This window comes from Musa acuminata, chromosome BXJ3-8 (assembly GCF_036884655.1).
Source record: "Musa acuminata AAA Group cultivar baxijiao chromosome BXJ3-8, Cavendish_Baxijiao_AAA, whole genome shotgun sequence".
Taxonomy (NCBI): domain Eukaryota; kingdom Viridiplantae; phylum Streptophyta; class Magnoliopsida; order Zingiberales; family Musaceae; genus Musa; species Musa acuminata.
This window is the reverse complement of record NC_088356.1, coordinates 6,139,175-6,158,740: the sequence shown is the minus strand read 5'-3', so window position 1 is coordinate 6,158,740 and position 19,566 is coordinate 6,139,175. Positions and strand designations below refer to the sequence as shown.

General features: G+C 37.1%; 2 protein-coding genes, 1 long non-coding RNA gene and 3 other non-coding genes across 7 annotated transcripts; 4 read left to right on the top strand and 2 right to left on the bottom strand.

The window, feature by feature from the left end:
• Positions 1-68: 68 nt before the first annotated feature.
• On the top strand, positions 69-3,088 carry LOC135644618 (uncharacterized). 2 transcript variants are annotated; one of them, XR_010498532.1, is made up of 2 exons: positions 69-382; positions 2,025-3,088. It is a non-coding gene; the product is annotated as an uncharacterized LOC135644618 (long non-coding RNA). The 2 variants fall into 2 exon arrangements; XR_010498531.1 differs by having other exon boundaries at positions 1,113-3,088.
• On the bottom strand, positions 1,197-10,906 carry LOC135644617 (uncharacterized). Its single transcript, XM_065162352.1, has 7 exons — positions 10,590-10,906; positions 7,671-7,742; positions 7,194-7,261; positions 5,421-5,568; positions 5,260-5,343; positions 3,743-3,829; positions 1,197-1,657 (listed from the first exon to the last, which is right to left on the bottom strand). The coding sequence occupies exons 1-7, from the start codon at positions 10,857-10,859 to the stop codon at positions 1,652-1,654; spliced, it is 735 nt and encodes a 244-aa protein (XP_065018424.1). The 5' UTR covers positions 10,860-10,906; the 3' UTR covers positions 1,197-1,651.
• A 3,058-nt stretch (positions 10,907-13,964) lies between these two features.
• Positions 13,965-14,037, top strand: TRNAA-AGC (transfer RNA alanine (anticodon AGC)). The gene has a single exon. It is a non-coding gene; the product is annotated as a tRNA-Ala (tRNA).
• A 100-nt stretch (positions 14,038-14,137) lies between these two features.
• Positions 14,138-14,210, top strand: TRNAA-AGC (transfer RNA alanine (anticodon AGC)). Its single transcript has one exon. It is a non-coding gene; the product is annotated as a tRNA-Ala (tRNA).
• A 92-nt stretch (positions 14,211-14,302) lies between these two features.
• Positions 14,303-14,375, top strand: TRNAA-AGC (transfer RNA alanine (anticodon AGC)). The gene has a single exon. It is a non-coding gene; the product is annotated as a tRNA-Ala (tRNA).
• Positions 14,376-17,637: 3,262 nt separating this feature from the next.
• On the bottom strand, positions 17,638-18,784 carry LOC135645102 (uncharacterized). Its single transcript, XM_065163181.1, has one exon. It carries the CDS (start codon positions 18,487-18,489, stop codon positions 17,740-17,742), a length of 750 nt encoding a protein of 249 aa, XP_065019253.1. The 5' UTR covers positions 18,490-18,784; the 3' UTR covers positions 17,638-17,739.
• Positions 18,785-19,566: the final 782 nt, after the last annotated feature.

The following is a 19,566-nucleotide window of genomic DNA, read 5'->3' as shown; positions in this document are numbered from 1 at the left end:
TCCGACACGGACGACCCGTTATTAACGATTTCTACAGAATTCGATCAATTTGTCTCTCCCAAAGCCGCCACCCCGTTCTCGAGAGATTCGAGCTCGCATTGGCGATCGTCGCTCTCCGTCGACTCTCTCCACCTCGTTCGATCCCGTCCCTCCGGACCCTCGCCCGCTCCTCCTCGTCCTCGGCCGCCGCCGCGCCACGATCACCACCGGCCTCATCGATGCCTGCTCGGCCATGTGCGGCGAGGTTAACATCACCCAGGAGTGGCTCGACAAGCTCCCGCCCGCATCCTCCGACGAGCGGCTACGCACTCACCATGGCTTCCAATAGCCGACAGGCATGCCGGGCTCGGGTGCCATGTCGTCCTCCAGCCCGATCTACAAGGTATGGTCGTCGCCTTCCCCGAATCCAATCCTTCTATTATCATAGAATGATTTGACGTGATCTCAATTGAGACTGTTAGAATTAGAACTTCTGTTTGCTTGTTTATATTTCTTTTAATGACCGAGGTGAATAAGGTGGAAGTGAAAGCGGAATACCCAGCTATTATTGTAGATTTATAATTTCCTCTTTCCACAACTGATAGGTTGATAACATCTCAATGTTAAAGTGATTCTTTTACTTTCGATTAATTTGAGTAAATTATATCTTTAAATCTTTGTGCAATTTTGTGGTACATTCTGCTTCTTCTGAATGCAGCATCAATTTTTTTGAGAACATTTATCCAATTGTGCTTCATTAAAAATTGTGACTCAAATCATTCTTTGATTGAGTGGTTTGTGAAAGCCTGATCTCCTTCAAATAGTTTGATATTAGAGCTCTGTGTCCTCAACCTCAAGTGATGTGTACTCTGACAAATATATAGAGATAAACATAGATGCCTAAGAGAAATATTTGTTGTTGCTTTGTAAGATTGTCATACTTATGATCACTAGAACTTGCTTTTCTATTAGAGAAGCATTTGTTGCTCTAAAACAGAATCACTCAGTGACCATTATCTTGCTACTCAGCATTTAAGAAATCTTGAGACATTAGTTTCTAGTTCAGCATCTCATTGCCTTTTTATCTCAATCTTTCATGTATAATCCAACCAAACTTTTTGGAACTGAATCAGGAGGCCCTGCCACAACCTTCCGAACTCATTCTCTATGACACCATCAATAGCAGAATTGAAACTTGAGTTACTTGAGAAAGAATGTGAAACAGTTTACAAGGTCTGATGCTTTATTGCCATTCTGAAAGCAGATATGATATCATACTTAGGTACTTAAGATTTGCTCCACAGCACCATTTGGTTGAGAAAGACTAACATCATTAATATAAGTGATAACTTCAGCACAAAAGAAAGGAAAAAAGAGAACAATACATTGGAAAGAAGAGCAAAACTTATTGCCCAGTTACTGTCGCAGGTAAAATTTCACCAAGGACCAATAAAGGCTACTTTATATGCACATATTACTTGAAGAGAAAATTACTTGCGACGGCGATTACACTTGTCAAGAACCTAATTCACATTCATTTCTTTTCCCATCCAACCACTTTGAGTGGAAATATGAGTCCTGAATGGGGAAGCTAATCCCGAAAGTTCCAGTCAGACAAGCTTCCCCTTTCTAATATATCATCAAATGAATTTGAGAGCTTTATTCTAACCTCTTAGATCTGCAAAACATTTGTAAACTAAGATCATTAAACTTATCCAGAACAAGTATAAGATGAAATCTAAGATATTACAATCAGCAGGATGCCAAATTGTGATTCAGATACATATGAGCATCTCATTCTTTGTCTTTCACATATCTGTATAGTCACAGAAAGATGAAACTACAAAGCATTCTCATCTAGAAATTGTTAGAGATTCTCTATTAGCCCTTTACAATATCAAGTTTAATTTTCTTAATATCAACTTTAACCAAAAATTTTATTATTTCATCCAAAACCAGGGTTTGCAATACTATTCGGTATGATTTAGTATGATGAGTGGAGTCTATCGACTTCTACCAGATGATTTTTTTTTTCTATTTTTCAGCTTTCTTCGTGATTTGTTCATAACTCAAAGCATACCGACTAGTGAAATCATTAGTTGCCCAAGCATTCACCTAGGGGAGGTGAGGTGAGGTGAAGCGAGGCCCGAGTGCCCACCTAATGAACTGGGTGGGCGTCAACGCTCGCCGGGCGGATGCCTGGTTCAACTCAGGCTAGTTCGAGCCTGAGTTGAACCAAAGAATTGTATCTGGTTCAGTTCAACCGGTTAGACCCTAAGTCGATGACCACAGAGTTTGATTGAGACCTGTCCACGTGTGAGCCCTAACACAGAAACCCTTTCTCACTTCTTTTTTGCACGGTGACGGAGTTCCTCCCATCGATGAACGACAGCAGCGGCGGCAGCAACGTCTTCTTCCAGCAGCAGCGGCTGCAGCAACATCTTCCTCCAGCGGCAGCATCTTCCTTTAGCAGCAACGGCAATGGCTTCTTCCCCTCCCTCCCGGTATATCTCTCTCTTCCACTCCTTCCCTGTTCACCGCAGCCCTCCTACGTTCACCGCAGCCTCTTCCCTCTTCCCTGTTCATCGCTGCCTTCTTCTCCATTCACCGCAGGCCTCCCATAGCCTCTTCCCTCTTCCCCATTCATTGCTGTCTTCTTCCCCTTTCACCACTGCCTTCTTCCCCATTAACCGTTGCCTTCTTCCCCATTCACTGCAGCCATCCTACAGCCTCTTCCCTCTTCCCTCTTCCCTTTTCCCCTCCCTCTTCCCCGTTCACGGCTGCCACTTCATTGCTGTTTGTCAATTTAAACTTAGAATAGTTGCCTGCTTTGCTGTTAGCCTTTGTTGTTTGTTTATGTTTGTGAGAACAGCAGTTGCCTGCTGTAGTGAATCAGTTGTAAAATGTCGATTATTATTGCTATTGCTGTAGTTATTAGTGCTAGTTTTTAGTGTTTTGGATTATTGCTTTAGATGGTGACAAGATTGAAGATGAGGAACTGAATTTTAATGATCTTTGATGTTAATCTTGTTTTATTTTGTCATTTTGTTATTGAATATGGACAATGTAGTTTGGTACTTTAATGAATGAAAGTTTGATGTGTTTTTTTTGTTTTAATTTATTTTTATTAATCATGATATATAATTTTTAAATTATAATATTTGGAAGCACATCGTTTCGCTCAAGCGAGCACTTAGTGCCTCGAGCATTTTAGGACTATAATGCCTTTTGACGCCTAGTGCTTTTGACTAGACTAATACCAATGTACCAAGACTCAATACATTGATACCTATTTGAGCATGGACTGGTTCACTACCAGCATATTAAATTTCACATTTAATAAACGTAACTGTGCATGAGGTTCCGGGCAATGTGAATCTAAGGTCAATGTATGCAGATGATGAAGAGTTAAAATCCGAAACAATTAATTAAGGCATGCCATTGACACACAGACTGAAACTTTTGATTGCTCATTAACCTAATGGGACCTAACAAGTTAATATTACAGTATCTGCAAGAAATACTTTTCTTAACCTATGCTTAAACTAACATGACCACTGGATTTTATGATAGTAAGTATGCAGTCCAGACATTTGTCATGAACAAAAGTAGTCTAAAGTTTGAACAGATTGATGATTGCTAAGTCCAAGGAATAAAACAACCATGTCTCCTCACCCAAATTTAAAAAAAAACAATATTTGGTAAATATCTAGAATATTCAAAAGAACATAATAACATGTTGTCTTATGCATCTCAAGCATACCTGTTGCCTCCAACGGTTTGTTATAATGTAGCAGGAACGTGCCATTACATAGCACGGTAAGAAAAAAGCAGCAAACTCGAGAGTTACCTGAGACAATATATATGCATCAGGTTCTTAAACTTTTGGAGAAATTGAGAAGCTAATTCCATGAAAGAAAGAAAACAATAGATCAAGCTTCTAATTGTGATGGTAATTCATGAGGTGCATAAACGTGCCATAATGTAGCAAACTCGAGTCACCAGAGACGGTCTATATGCATCAGGTTCTTAAACTTTTGGAGAAATGGAGAAGCTAATTCCATGAAAGAAAGAAAACAATAGATCAAGCTTCTAATTGTGATGGTAATTCATGAGGTGCATAAACGTGCCATAATGTAGCAAACTCAAGAGTTACCTGAGACAGTATATATGCATCAGGTTCTTAAACTTTTGGAGAAATGGAGAAGCTAATTCCATGAAAGACAGAAAACAATAGATCAAGCTTCTAATTGTGATGGTAATTCATGAGGTGAATAAAAAATGAAACAACATTTTTGTGGCAGTAAAATTTACAGTGTTCGGGATCACCAAACAGTGCACCTTCCACAGGTACTGAGATCATGGAGAAAAAAGATGCAAGACAGTGGATCTCGGACCCATACTCGTACCCGTCCCTGGCCATACTGGTACAGTTTCAGTTTAAACACAAAGACGGATACACGATATGTCTATACATGCCATGATACCAAGAGAGGGAGGGAGAGGAGGAGAAGTACCAGAAACCGGCTGGACCAGCACTGGTGCATGGGAGGGCTGTCAGCAGTGGTGGGTGTGCATTGGTGTGAGGCAACAATAAAAACACATGCCCCTTTAAAAAGTCCACTTTTGCATCCCTTAAAAAAACCCTAAACTCTATAAAAGAATTGACTGGACCGTTCGTTAAGGGGCAGCCCCTGTCCTGGTTCAAACCCGGACCGGTAGATACTGTTCAGTAGGAACCATGGCTATTACAATAAAAAAAACAAATGCAATAAAGTAAGTCAAACAAGAGGTATGTGATTAGGTTTGATTGTTAAGAATTCTATCAAAATAGGTGCAAAATAATGGCAAAAGCTACAAATTAAGATAAAAATGGCATTAAGAATATGAAAGAAATCTTATCTCTCAATGATAGAATTATGAAAAATCTAATATGGTCATAAGCTGAGCATAAATATTAGAAGTTGAATAAGAGGATCAGTAACCTATCTTAAGAACATGCAACTTCTGGAGCATAACGAATTAACAAAAGAGGAACTATCAACATGTTCTGCAATCTGATAGTTGATGAAAGAAAAATACAAACATCTATGTCCAATTCAAACTATACTTTCTCTCACTTTATTAGAGAGATTTAATCATTTATTTGCAGAAGAAAAGTTGTAGCTAATAGTGTATTGCATTGATAGAACTTCCAAAGGCAAGCGAGAAATTATGTTGTCATTATATAATTACATCAGCTCTAACTTTAGTGGATATAATGATGTAAAGTTAGCTTACATTGTATACAGCTGACATATCCTGCACCATCTCAATGTTCCTTATGACAATGAGGATATGGCGAAGTAGCAAGAGGAGCGTCAACTATACATGAACATGAACCATTTCAAACCTCCATAGTAAAAATAAACAAAATTGGAAACAACATTATTTTGACATACCATGAGAGCAATAACACGGCAGCAGGCAATTCCATTGGCACTTGAGGCTGCATAATCTTCATGCTCTGCACTTAAAAAATCCTGCTCAGCAGCAGCAATGCCAAGCAAATGTGAATCACGGTAGTCAATGAGTGTACCCCAACTGTGCCTAACAACAAAGTGAAAAAAGTATCATTAGGTCGATGATGAAAACACAAAACATGGAAAAGTAAGATAACGAGTTGATCTCTATGGTCATGTGCTTGTGTTATATCTACATAATCAGGGACAATGGGGCTAAGTGATGCTAACACCATAATATTCTTAACAGTTCTTTTATCCGCCTAAGATGTGTATTTGAGCAGAATCTGAAACCAAAACATAACTGACCACTGGTTTCAAGTAAAATTAAATCAACATGCCATGAAAAAATGAACTTTGTTTCTTGGTAAAAAGGAAGTCCATGGTAAAACTTGGATTATCTCCACACAGTTTTTGGTTAATGTTCAGATCAGTCACATACTCGACCATCTGTCATACATTAATAACCAAAGCTACTTGAGCTTTAATCAAATATGACTTGAAACACATCAAACTTGACACTAACAAAAAGTTGAAGTTGCACTGAACAAAGTTGAGGGGTGCTGCAGCAAAAGACTATTTAAGGTTCACCACACTTAAAGTAACCTTGACATCTTTTGGAAACAAGTCCCACATCTGATAAAATGTAGAGTATGCAAAGCTCATGCATTATAAATTGTCACGACTCGGGCCTGATAGGTTAACTAGCTCATCAATTTCGTTTCACCTAAATCAGGGTATTACGATTTTTCTCACTCAAGAACTTGACATCATCGTCAAGGCCCAACATAGCCCAGATCAAACCCTAGTATGGTGCATATAAGGTATAGCCCAATGATGGTTCCATGCCGTGACGAGTCCTTTGACTCCAGTCGCGAATAGCTCTTTCCTACTCAAGCCTCCTCATTATGACCAAACACTAGGTCGGCTCTAATACCAAATGTCATGACCCAAGTCTGTAGACTAACTAGCCTATAAGCTTCGTTTGGCCCAAACCAGTGGCCAAAATACTTAAGTTAAAGTTACTAGTAGTGTACTCATTAAACCCTTATAAGTCAATCATAGTCTTACCCACTTTCAACGTGGAACTAATCAACATTACATAAATCACACAATGTTGTATATATATCGCATATGATGCCTACAAACAAAGTCCAAGTCATGTTTAACAGAGCTGATATAGCACAATTGACTAACAGCTACCACAAGATAATAAGAACTGACATCCAAACAGTAATACAAGATACTTCCATTATATTATAAATTATAGTGAAGATCAGCACAGGCTAGACTCGATTAATCTATAAAGACGGAATAAGCTCCATTAACTGATTTACTTTTGAAATTCATTTTCATTGGATGTTTATTGACCTGTATGAGGCACTAGCAGGTGCTGAAAGTTCATGTGAATTGATCGAGGAGGAAAGCTCCATTAACTGATTTACTTTTAAAAATTATATTGCAAGAATCAAAGACATATTGATAAAAGCAGCACAAATACATACTGTCAATCAGGAGGTTATTAGTATGAACCATTTGAAAGTAACCCATGCCTTTGCATGTGGTTCAATGTCAGAAAAAGAGAAAAAAAAAGCTTTAGACTATAATTTTTTGTCTAATTTATGACAGTGACATGATCATAACATACACAGGGAACTAAAGCATTTTAATTTGCAATAAGTAGAAAAGAAATCAACTCTCTGTAACAGGTACCTGACATCAATGGCCATTACATCAGAATTTGGTCTACTTGGTGGAACAATATAGTTTGGGCCAAAAATCTGTCATGTTACAAACATAAAAGATTGTCATAAGTACTTTGTGACAAACATTAAATGTTGATATATTTTGTACAACATAAGGTTGAATCCAAAGTTCAGGCTGAATAAGAGACAAATGTCCTTAATAGGGCTCAAGACCTCTAGTATTTCATTTTTAAACGTCTTCTTTAATTGTGACAAGAATAGTGATAAGATGCATGTTTAATTATCAGGAGAAACAGAGTGTAGACAGAGTGACAGACATCATTTTCCAGAAAAACTAGCACTTAAAAAAAGCTGCAAGGAATTAATGTTAACTGCTAATTCTAGGACAGACTTTACACGATTAAGGAGAAAATTTTGAATTCAATTTTCTTAGTGCATATAAGCGGAGAAGAAAGAGAGAAAAATTAATATCTCAAAGGCTAACCTGGTTGCATATTTCACAAGTGATATTTTGTTTTTTATTGCACCATCTTTGAATACATGTCCGATGGGCAAACTGCAGATGAGAAAAATCAGATGCAAACAAAACACCAAAATTTCACCATGAATAAAAAAATTCACCTAATTCATACTTAGTCAAAGTAAACCCTTCTAAATATTGACTAAAGTGCAAACCTCTTAAAGAAGGATTGAGTCTCACAAACAAGGATGGCCAAAAATAGAAAAAGAAAAGTGGACACTAGACTAAGGAGTCACAGTAATTAATTCAAAAGATCACATCTACCAAATTATTACAGAGAACAATATTTTACCAAAGACTGCGAACACCAAATATAATCTGATGGCCTATTCTAAATAAAAGGCAGAAAAAGTAACAAATTTTAGTATCATCATCAATGGAAATTTTAATATTCTAAAGAAAGCCCAGATATGAAAACCTGCTTCTGATAAGATGCAAAGCCCTGCATAACTTATGACCAGTTGACTAGAAGAGGCCAGGGGTGCAAGTTATTGATGTAGCAAAGAGACAAAAGGAGATCCGGTGCCAATGTTGTCACAAGCAGTTGCCTGGGCACTTTTTCTACTTCCATTACCTATGCTTGTAATGCTTTTTGGGGCAACATATCTAGTAGTTCTTTTTTATTTTTAAGTTGGTCCTATAGCTTGTGATAAGAGGCTAATTCTAGTATGGCATGCCAAATCCTTATCAATATTTCTTGAGACCAATCAAATGTTGGCTGCTTTATCAGCCTTATAATCGGAACTTCAACAGAATCAGGTAGAATCAACCAAACTCAACCCAAGTTGACTGATTTTGGCCAATTTTAGGCAATTCAACAACCTCAAAAAAGAGAATCAAAGGATTAGAAAATGAAAGATGGGATGGAAGAAAGGCAAAATAAAACAAGCCTATGTAATGACTTCTAGAATAGAGGTGACAATGCTACTACTGTGTTTGTTACAATCATCATTGCAACCATCACATTTTTCTATCTACTACCATTACTTCAAAAATATTGCCACTGCTGACAAAACAGAGGAGAATAATAGGAGAGCAAGGGAGAGGACAAAGTGTATATTTTATCCTTTTAAGAAGATACATATGCCATAAGAGTGAAAGCAGATGTCACGACATAATAATTAGTTTTAAATTGCATGAGCACTATCATCAAATAAAGTTTTCACCTTGTTTGTATTATTCAACGCTTAATATCCACATGGCTAGAGAAGCTTTGAGGCTGCAATGGCATCAATTGTGATTTTCAAAGCTACAAGTGATGAAATTTGGATCCTTTATATGACACATATACTGGTTATGTACTACATTAATATATTTGAGGTCCTTTCTTGTTAGGTTAAGCATTTCAGAAGTAGTGCTAATCCAACTCATTATTTCATCATAGCGACTGAGTTGATTGTAAGTTCAAACCATAGATCTATCCCTTAAATTTTACCCAGGTGTTTACATCTCAAGCTCATTAATCCTTCGTCCAACTTGCATGAGGGAGGACGTCATAGTATAAATATAAATTAGGTCATTTCCTATTAGCTTAAGCTTTTAGGAACACTGGATCCACCATTTTATTAATGATAAATCATGTTCTACCATAAATTATCAAACATGTTTGTGCTTAATTCTTATTTGCATTGACAAAAACAGATATCACTAAAACTTCAATGTCTACAGTCCAGAATGCAATCAACTAAATCTCAAATCAGCATGGTCCTAATTCTTCCTAGTGGGTGATTCAGTGTCTCTATGGGGTAGTGTCGACCCCAATCGATCTAAGTTAAATCAAATTCTTCTCTTCTTAAACAGCTTATGACTTGAGAATGGAACCTTCTTTATGGACATTACACAAACCCATCCCCATGTCAATCGATCTACGTCAAATCCTTCTTCTCTTTTTAAACAGCTTATGACTTGAGAAGGGAACCTTCTTCTTCATGTATATTACACAAATCATCGACATGTCAAACTTTACAAGGACAGAGAAGAGATAGGCAAGTGGAGAAGAAAAAAGAGAAGACAAATAGAGGCAATGTCCCCCACCCTACCCAACCAGGATGTGAATAGAAGGAAATCATTTCCTAAATCTTTTAATATTTACATAAGTATTCTCTATATCTTTCTATCATCTCTTGACCAAAATATTATGCTTAATCTAGCCAACCCATTGTGATCCGATCACTATCATGATACAACCCAACAGGCCCACTAGCCAAACAAATTTGGATATAATAGAGCTTTAATGTGACTCAGAATACTTAAAAAGATACATTAGTAAGAGAATCTACCATTCACTCTTGACATTATGAGAGACAGGGAAATGCTTCACTTCTTGAAACAGTGAATCAGCCAACACAAGATAGATAATATAGAACGTATGTACGAAATACCAACATGCATTGCATTCTGGTCGACTCCAAGAATACTATTTTTCGTACGGCCTCGGCACACATTCAACACAATAAACCATACAAAGATCCGTATCAAGAAGAAGAATTTTAATTTAGCTCGGAATTTTATTTTCTTTCTGCGGCGCAAACTCGTACTCGTCAAGAAAGAGGAACAAGAAAAAGTTTCAAGTCCAAGAACAGGAAAAGGAAAATTCTACCCAATTCAAAACCAAAAAAGTCTCATCATCTCAAACAAAGTCACAGAAAGATAGAACTTGCGAAAAGAATTGCGCGGAAGAAAGGAAGAAAGAAAAACGAGGAAGATAAAGAAGGGGAGAAGTCTTCTTCCAAGTACCCATAATGGGCAAAAAGACCAAACTTGTACCCAGAGAACCACCCCGAAAAGAGACAATTTATACATCAACAAAGCTGTTTTCCAGTGAGCACTAACCCTAGAAAGGAAAACTTGGGAGAATTTGACAGAGAAGATCGAGGAGGAGACCTTGAGAGTGCCATTGCAAGCGCAGGGAGCTTCCATGTGGCGCTCCTCCCCTTCCTCTTGGCATATCCTACATTCGACGACCGCTCCACCACCCACCTCTTGGCTCAGCTTCTTGCCTTCGGAGCTCGGCTTCTTGTCCTCGCGACACCCCGCCAACACCGTTCCGACGTCCGCCGGCGGCCGGGCGACACGATCGGAACAACCAAAGCTGCCTTCGACGCCGTCATTCGCAATGAGCCTGTCAATGCGCACCATCGAATCCCCCGCCATGACTCCTCTTCTTCTCTCTCTTCGTCGCTCCTTTTCGTGCTCCGTTACGGTCCGAAGAACCGAGGGACGAAAAAGGAGGGGTTTTTATTGCATACGACGAAAGGAGAGGACATGCTTTTAGTCTTATTAGACGATAATACCCTCAAAGGAATCCACAATTTCCATGAACCAATCTCAAATTAAAGTTGGATTCAGCCTGAGGACATGTGAATATATTTAGTTGAATATAAAGAGAGTTCTTGAAAAGAAAATTAGAGGGGATTTTGATTACTTGAAGAAAATGAGAGATTGTGAAAGAAAGACTTCCACTTTACTAATGCAAAATATTTATAGAATAAAAGAAATTTCAATCTAAATATAAAATAAATAATATTTTTGAGAAACAAAAAAAAAAGAAATTGAGGGATAAGTTTAGGGAGTTATCTAAAAAATAAAAGTGACAAAAAATATGACACTATTTTTTTCTGAATTTCCTGACATTCTCTCTCACATAATGTAATGTGGAAGTCTAGACTGAAGATTCCACAAAATTTATCTCATCTCTCTATTTCAAAGATATGAAAATATTTGTTTGTCTTAAGACTTGCAAAATGAAAGAATAGCTTGTCATTACAATATAAACAAGAATGCATCATTTTCTATATTGTTTTCTTTGGTTCAAAGGCTTCAATCTTCAAGTCCAGAAAATCCCAAACCAATCCTTTTATCAATTACAAAGGGAAATTTTTCCTCAATTACAATGATGCTCTTTCCATTTCTTATTTAGAATGAATGCCATTGTGCAGCCATTTTTTCATATCTTTAATGTTGGTGTTTAGATCTTTTCTTGAGCCCCTGATGAGAAGCAATGGAACAGTATGTCTGTCTTACAAAAAAGCAAGGAAGATATGAGGTCATGATGCAAAAAAAAGATCAAATCAAATCCTAAAGATGTGCAGTGAAGTTGTTGGATTGAAAGTTAATCCTTTTTCTTCCATTACCACTTGGAATGATGGATAGCAAAATGTTCTGATGATCCTAAGATGACTATGAATTCTGTGTCAAATTCTGAACATCTTTTTAATGGTTATCTTCCTCCCATTCCATGTTTAATTTAGATCAACTTGCAGCCCACTGTTGGCTTTCTTCCTCCACAGATGCTAAGCTTGTTTGATCACATTATGGCTATCCTATGATGCATTTCATACATATTAATTATAGGTAAACTTTGTTCCTTTCATGTACAGACACATGCAGCTACATTGACTTTCAAAGGAGAAATGCTAGGAATAAGGTAGAATGATTGAGTTGGTATGTGATAGCTTCTGCAAGTAGGCAGGTTGGCCACCAAGTAGGCATTATTCTTAGAATAAAGCAGGAAAGAGAACAGCATTCAGAATTGAGGGAGGGAAGTCAAACTTTGATGAGGTTGGATGGCCCATAAAAATAGTTGTGAGACAGGTTGATTCTGTGAGGTGTGACACAGAACAAAGTTGGGAGTAGGCTGGAAGCAGAGAGCACATGAATGAAGCATCCATGGAACTTGTCAACTGTAGACAGGTGACAAGATTGAATTGTTGTTTGGTTGATGATCACTACATGTGATGTGGAGAAGGGAGACTTGAAGAGTAAATGATGATCATAGAGATTTTTAGTTCTTCTTTTCCCCAAAAGAAAAAAAAATCAAATTTTGAAAATTTTGAAAGATCATATTCATCTCCTTGTCTGAGGTAATGACACTATAGAACTCAGCTATCCAATCTACTTTGCCACAAAACAATAGAGAAAGGATTCTTTGCAAAAACAACTATAAAATTGACAACTCTGTAAGCTTCCCTAAGAACATGTGAGTATGTATTGAATCAATCTATTCCTTGGCCGTCAACTGGATCTCTTCTTCCTTGATTACAAGAGCTTCACACTTGAAGGCCTCCTCCTCTGCAGATTTTTAATTGGAGGATGCATTGTACAAACATAATTAAATTTCATACAAAGAGAATGATTTGAACTCATTATATTATGTTTAAAAAAGAGATTTTTGATATCAATTCATTGGTGGACTTGTCAAGAAACTTGACTCTTTAAATCACAAGTACTTAAAACTTATATGCTCACAAGATGCTAAGCTTATGGTATTTGATTGTGGTCTGAGATAGATGTAGATTTCTTAAGAGCTGGTTGAAATATATTTTTTTTGTTTTTTGTTTTAGGATATATGGAGATGCAGATGGTGTTCATGATACTTAATCTGAAGTATCTTGATTCACATATAGTAATCTCTAGGAGGTTCTAACATAAGACTTTGGATTCTGGTTTTATCTTGACAACATGTATTTCTTGCCAAAACAGGTTTTGCTGGCAATGAATCTTTTCTGAAACAGTATGGGAAATTATTTAGCACAATGCAGGACTCGAATAATGACTGATCTTAATTTTTTGGGAGCTTTTTGATGATAATAGAGAACCAAATGAAGTTGATGTACTATGATTATGTTTAATCCAACTGTATGGCTGCATTGGTGATGTACTTATCATAGATTGTGCATGAAGCAATGATTGTAATGTCACTATTTGATTCGTTTCGTCCACACCACGATTGAAGATGGATATCTATACCTTAAATATTAGCTCACTTAACAATCGGAGGAGTTGTGTCGAGGACAAACCATTAGTGATTATTTTCCTATAAGAATGAGTCTCGCGAGGGATCAACTTTCTCATATGGATGTCCTATCCTCACATATTGTTGTTACCTTATCTCTTTAGATCGTTATTAAAAGCGGGTTTGGCTCTTATATTGAGTTTGGTATTGAGAAGAATTTTCGTAAAACAAATTATATAAATAATAAATAAAATTAAATTTAAAGATGGGGATGTAGCTCAGATGATAGACGGAAATCGATACCTCAAAAAATAGTTGTGACTTACTATATATAGCGGAAAAGATATATATAATTTATCATGGGGATGTAGCTCAGATGGTAGAGCGGTTGCGGGGATCGATACCCCGCATCTCCAAATTGTTCTGATTTATTAATTTTTAATATATTTATTACCTTTTAATATGTTCTAAAAAAGTTATGAATTGCTATATATATAGATGAAAAGCAACAAATAATTCATCATGGGGATGTAGCTCAGATGGTAGAGCGCTCGCTTAGCATGCGAGAGGTACGGGGATCGATACCCCGCATCTCCAAATTTTGCTAATTTTTATTCTATTTATTTCTTTTTAATATGTTAAAAAAAAAGTTATACTTACTATATATATAGCTAAAAAGAAATATACAATTCATTACGGGGATGTAGCTCAGATGGTAGAGCGCTCGCTTAGCATGCGAGAGGTACGGGGATCGATACCCCGCATCTCCAAATTGTTCTGTTTTATTAATTTTTATTCTATATATTTCCTTTTAAAATAACTTACTATATATATAGTTGCAAAGAAACCTATAATTCATCACGGGGATGTAGCTCAGATGGTAGAGCGCTCGCTTAGCATGCGAGAGGTACGGGGATCGATACCCCGCATCTCCAAATTGTTCTGATTTATTAATTTTTATTCTATATATTTTCTTTTTATATTCTCAAAAAAAAGTTATTACTTACTATATATATTTTCTTTTTATAGCTGAAAAGAAATATATAATTCGCATCTCCAAATTGTTTTGATTTATTAATTTTTATTTTATTTTGTTTCTTTTTTATATGTTTTTACCTATGTTTTTTTATATGTTTACCTATGTTTTTTTTATATGTAATTATATGTAACTAATCTAATTATAATCATGTATGCAATTAACTTAGTTATAATCTAAAGTTTCCATCTCAGTTTATTATTTTCCTTTTTATATGTCTTTTGTCACTGTTGTTATTTATTTATATGTTAATGCAATAAAAAAATCTTACGACTTACTATATATAGTAGAAAAGAAAAATACAATTCATCATAGGGATGTAGCTGAGATGGTAGAGCGCTTGGGGATCGATATCTCCAAATTATTTTGATTTATTAATTTTTATTCAATTCATTTCCTTTTTATATGTTTTTTCCCACAGTTATTTATATGTTAATGTAATCCAATTATAATTTTATATACAATTAACTGATTTATAATCTAAAGTTTCCATCTCGTTTGGCAAAACTATATTTTCTATTTTAAACATGCATCTCTTTTCTTTATTTTTTTCTTTTTATATGAGAATTATATATTATCTCTTGTAATTAGTCTTTTTTAACATCTCGATTATTACAATTTCAAAAGTTATATTGGGATATCTATATTTATGAAAGTAAAATATTGATATCTCTAAACAAAGTTTAAAATGTAATTTTATAGAGTTAAAAATCAAGAAATAGAGAAAGAAGATTTGTTGGAGTAATGGGTTAAATGTTTCACTTTTGTAAGTATAGAGATCTGAATATAAATTTTAAAAATATAAAAACTAAAATATTAAAGATAACTAATAAAATATTATTAATGATAATTGATATTTAATTTATATATTTTTATAAATGTTATTAGCAAGAGTTTATACACCGTTTTGGGTGTGAAAACCTTATCATCTAATTTGAAGAAAATTCATTATATTTTTTTTTCTTCTAATTCAACCTGTCAAGATTGACATGACCAAACTTATTTCAAATGTAGATGAAGATGGAGATTCAAATATATAACATATTAAAATATATATGATAGTCACATTTGATTTTTAAATTTTTAAATTTTTAAATTTTTAAATTTTTTACTTTTTTTAGTTAGTATCCCAATTTCTTCTTATTCCCAACCCTTTTTTTTATACCTGTTTCAACTATCACTTCCACCTCACTACTCTCGTCATGAGGCCTCATGGATCCTTCTCTATTGTTCCTCACCTCGTGATTTTGCTAGCATACCATCCACAAACCCTTGTCATCTCTCCGACCTCGCATGCCCTCCATTCCATCGCTAGCTCGCTATCCATTTGCTCTTATTACTCCTCAAGCCCCACCTGTTCTCATCGCCCGCATGTCCTTATCGCTCACTTTTCTGTACCAGACTATGTTTATTCCAGTCATACATGGAGTTGTCGGGTGTCACTCAATGATATGTGGTAGCAGGGGTTGGGAGCACACTCGAGATTGAAAATTAATCGCACGTAGCAAGCATCTCTTTTAGTGTTCACTACGACAATAATGATATGAGTCATGAAAACTTGTGCCACTTTTGTTAGGACATTGACAAGAGCAAGAACGATAGTGAAGTCATGCATACGAGGGTGATGACCAACGAGAACGACGAAGAAAAAGGAGATGGGAAGCAAGGGGGGTCGAAGATGATGATACGCGGGATGGAAGTTAAGGATAATTTCATCTTTTAATAAATAAAAAACACTCTACTCTACGAGAATAAATAAAAAATAGAGCACTAATCTAAAAAGTAAAATAAAATAAAAATTTGCCCAAACTTACATATATCAATTTAGTTTTCTTGGAGAATTAAAAAAAATGTAACGCTAATCGAAAAAAGAAGAAGAAGATGAGACATGATTTAGTCACCGATTTTAGTTTCCAACCAGATTTAAGTTAGCATAATTTCTAACACTTCCATGCACCCATTCGGATAGAGTCAACTCCTGGATGTGATATCTGACCCATTTCGGTCGGTCGGTCGGTCGGCCGACAAGTAGATCCGATCCGACATTGTCTCATGTGGTATACAAATGTTACCCATCTTTGGGATGTCCTCTTTTCCCAGAAGGGAAAAAGTTGACCTCCTTTGAGCACAATATGAACATCCTCGACGAATTTGCATCATCTTTTCGCCCTCGATGAGCACAAAATTGTTTTTCCTCTTTTTAGAGTTTTCTTATCTCTATTTCGAGCGATCTGAAATATTTTTAAATCTATCTATCTATCTATCTATCTATCTATCTATCTCATAGCAAGTGGAATCAGATTCTGATATCCTAATTAAAAGACTTTTATGATAATATATTTCGAGTATTATTAGGGATATTAAGAGAGGTACTGTAATTTCTTATTATTAAACATAGAGATTAATGATAGAATTAATTTGTTACATATAAATATTTAAATAAGATAACAATTAATAATATTTTTGATGAAATATATTCTCATTCTTCTCAACCTTTGAAGATTAGATGTTACAATATCAATGAAATCTAAATACAAACCAACTATAGAGAACCAAATTAGACAATTATTAATTAAGAATTAGAAAAAGTAACATTTTATCCAAAATACCAATTTAATGAGAGGTAAGTAAATCCACCCAACTTTGCTTAGCCTTCCCTTTCTCCAAAGCTGCTTTATACGTAGGCCAAGCATGGCCGGCGATGCACACTGCCCAACCTCCCACGCGTTCTCTCCCATCCCCAAGCCAAAATCCAGCCGCTGTCCCTCTCTCTCTCTCTCTCTCTCTCTCTCTCTCTCTCTCTCTCTCTCTAAATCGTGTGAATCTAACCCGTTCATATGCTCAGATTCCCCAAAAGAAAAATCTCTCTCTCTCTCTCTCTCTCTCTTCAGGCCATCAGACCGCACTGGATTGTGTGAATCCAACCTGTTCGTATGCTCAGATTCCCCCAAAAGCAAAAGTAAAGCTGCGTCCGGACACCTCTCTCTCCCTCGCTAATGTCGAGGCTATGATGAAATAGTCTGATAACATATAGCTTCTGCAGGTAATCTATCTGCCACAATTCTTGTAATATTAGTTATTATTATTAAGAACAACAAAATGTCCCCACAGTCTCTCTTTTCAATCCAAACAATCATCACCTCCTTTCCAATTCCAAAAAATTCCTGCACCAAAATAATATCTTCATTTTCTTTCTCGATAAGAAAGCAAGAAAATATACATAGAAGGACCTCTCGAGTCTATTTGTTCTTCTTCTTCATCTTCTACTTATGCTTCTTCCGGAGGACGACCTCGGTGTCGAGGCCGAAGCCGTCGACCTTGCGGACGCGGACCAGCTCGGAACGCTTGAAGAGGGCGACGAGGCCGTCGACACCCCCGAGGAGGTCGTTGGCGGAGTACTTGTCCCCTCGCCGGTGCACCGCCACGTGAAGCACCGCCACCCCGCCCGGCCGCAGCGTGCGCTCCACCTCCGCCACGAACCGCTCCGGGTACAGCGCGTGGTCGAACACGTTGGAGAACTCGAAGTCGAAGTAGTCGTCCGGGAAGGGCTGCGCGTGGAAGTCGCCCGCCACCACCAGGGGCGGCGCAGGCACCAGGTCCATCCCCAGGGCGCCCGCCACGCCAAGCCCCCGCAGGGCTGCCACCTCCTGCCCCAGGCGCGCCCCGACGCAGAGCGCCGCGGAGGCGTTCGTGAGGAGGCCCTCGGCCTTGATCTCGGAGAAGAAGCGGGCGAAGACGCGGACCTTGCGGTCCCAGTCGCGCGTCGCCCACACGCGGCGGAGGCGCGGGTTGAGCGTCTTGTTCAGCTGCAGCTTGATGTAGTCGTCGTAGGAGCGGAAGCCCGGTCGGATGCGGATGAGCGGGGGGGTGTTGGCGGCGGCGGCGGCGGAGGAGGAGGAGGAGGAGGGGGAGTCTGGGGCTTTCTTGGAGGATAGGAAGAGGTGTAAGAAGAGGAAAAAGGAAAGGAAGATGAGGAAGAAAGGCTTGAGGATGGGCTTCTTGGGGATGGACATGGGGAATCAAGACGGCTATCCCGTGAAGGAGTGGGCGAAGAAGGCGATGAGGAGGAGGAGGAAGACGTTGAAAGAGACGGCGAAGGAGAGAAGACGTCCTCCTCCCTCTCTTCTGATCTCTGTTTCTTCGTCTTTTCGGGCTCTCGGCAATGGAAGACAGTAATATGGGATTACGCGTTGGGATATCCTCTGTGCTGTGTGGTGGTCCAGCGGTGCAAGATTGAGATGGCATGGACCAGAGAGAGAGAGAGAGAGAGAGAGAGAGAGAGAGTAATCGGATCCTCCTATTCAAATGGGTAATTGGACTGGATCGGAAAGCCATCGGATCCGCATTCAAGAAGCATTATTGGAGTACATTTATGCACCAAACCATCTGGCAGATCATGTGAAGCACATGCAGCAGCAAACATGGAAGGAATCAGGGTGGAGACTCATAATATTCTTATTGAAATATGATTGAAGTGGATCAAATAAATTTGAATACTTAAGATACGATAAAAATATGATCACAATCTATCAATAACATCAACTATATAAAGTTGTTATTATTATGAATAAGCTCAAGTTATATATTACCTTATATACTTGGACCATATTAGTATCATAGTCCATATACTTCAAAAAAAATATATTAGGATCCTAATAATTTTTAAAATGAAATAAATAACCTCATTTTTTTTAAATATATCGACGAAAAAAGATAATTTTAATATTCCTTTCATTTCTGACATGTGAGATGTTAAAATTAATTTTTCATCAATAAAATCATTCAAAATAAAAATAATATTAAAATTAACTTTTTTTATCTTCACTTTTGTATCGATCCAGTACAAGTATCTATTTTCCATCAATGTGATTGACAACATTAGAATAAATAGAGTTATTTATTTTATTTTTAGAACTATAAAAAATTTAATATAATTTTTTTAAATATCAGAATCGCAATATTAATTGGTTTCAAGTATAAAGAATAATAGGTAATTCGATCATAATAATAACCTTTGATATAGATGATGCTGTCACTATCACATCATGAATACAGTGACAACCACCACCGTGACTGCATCATCATCATTA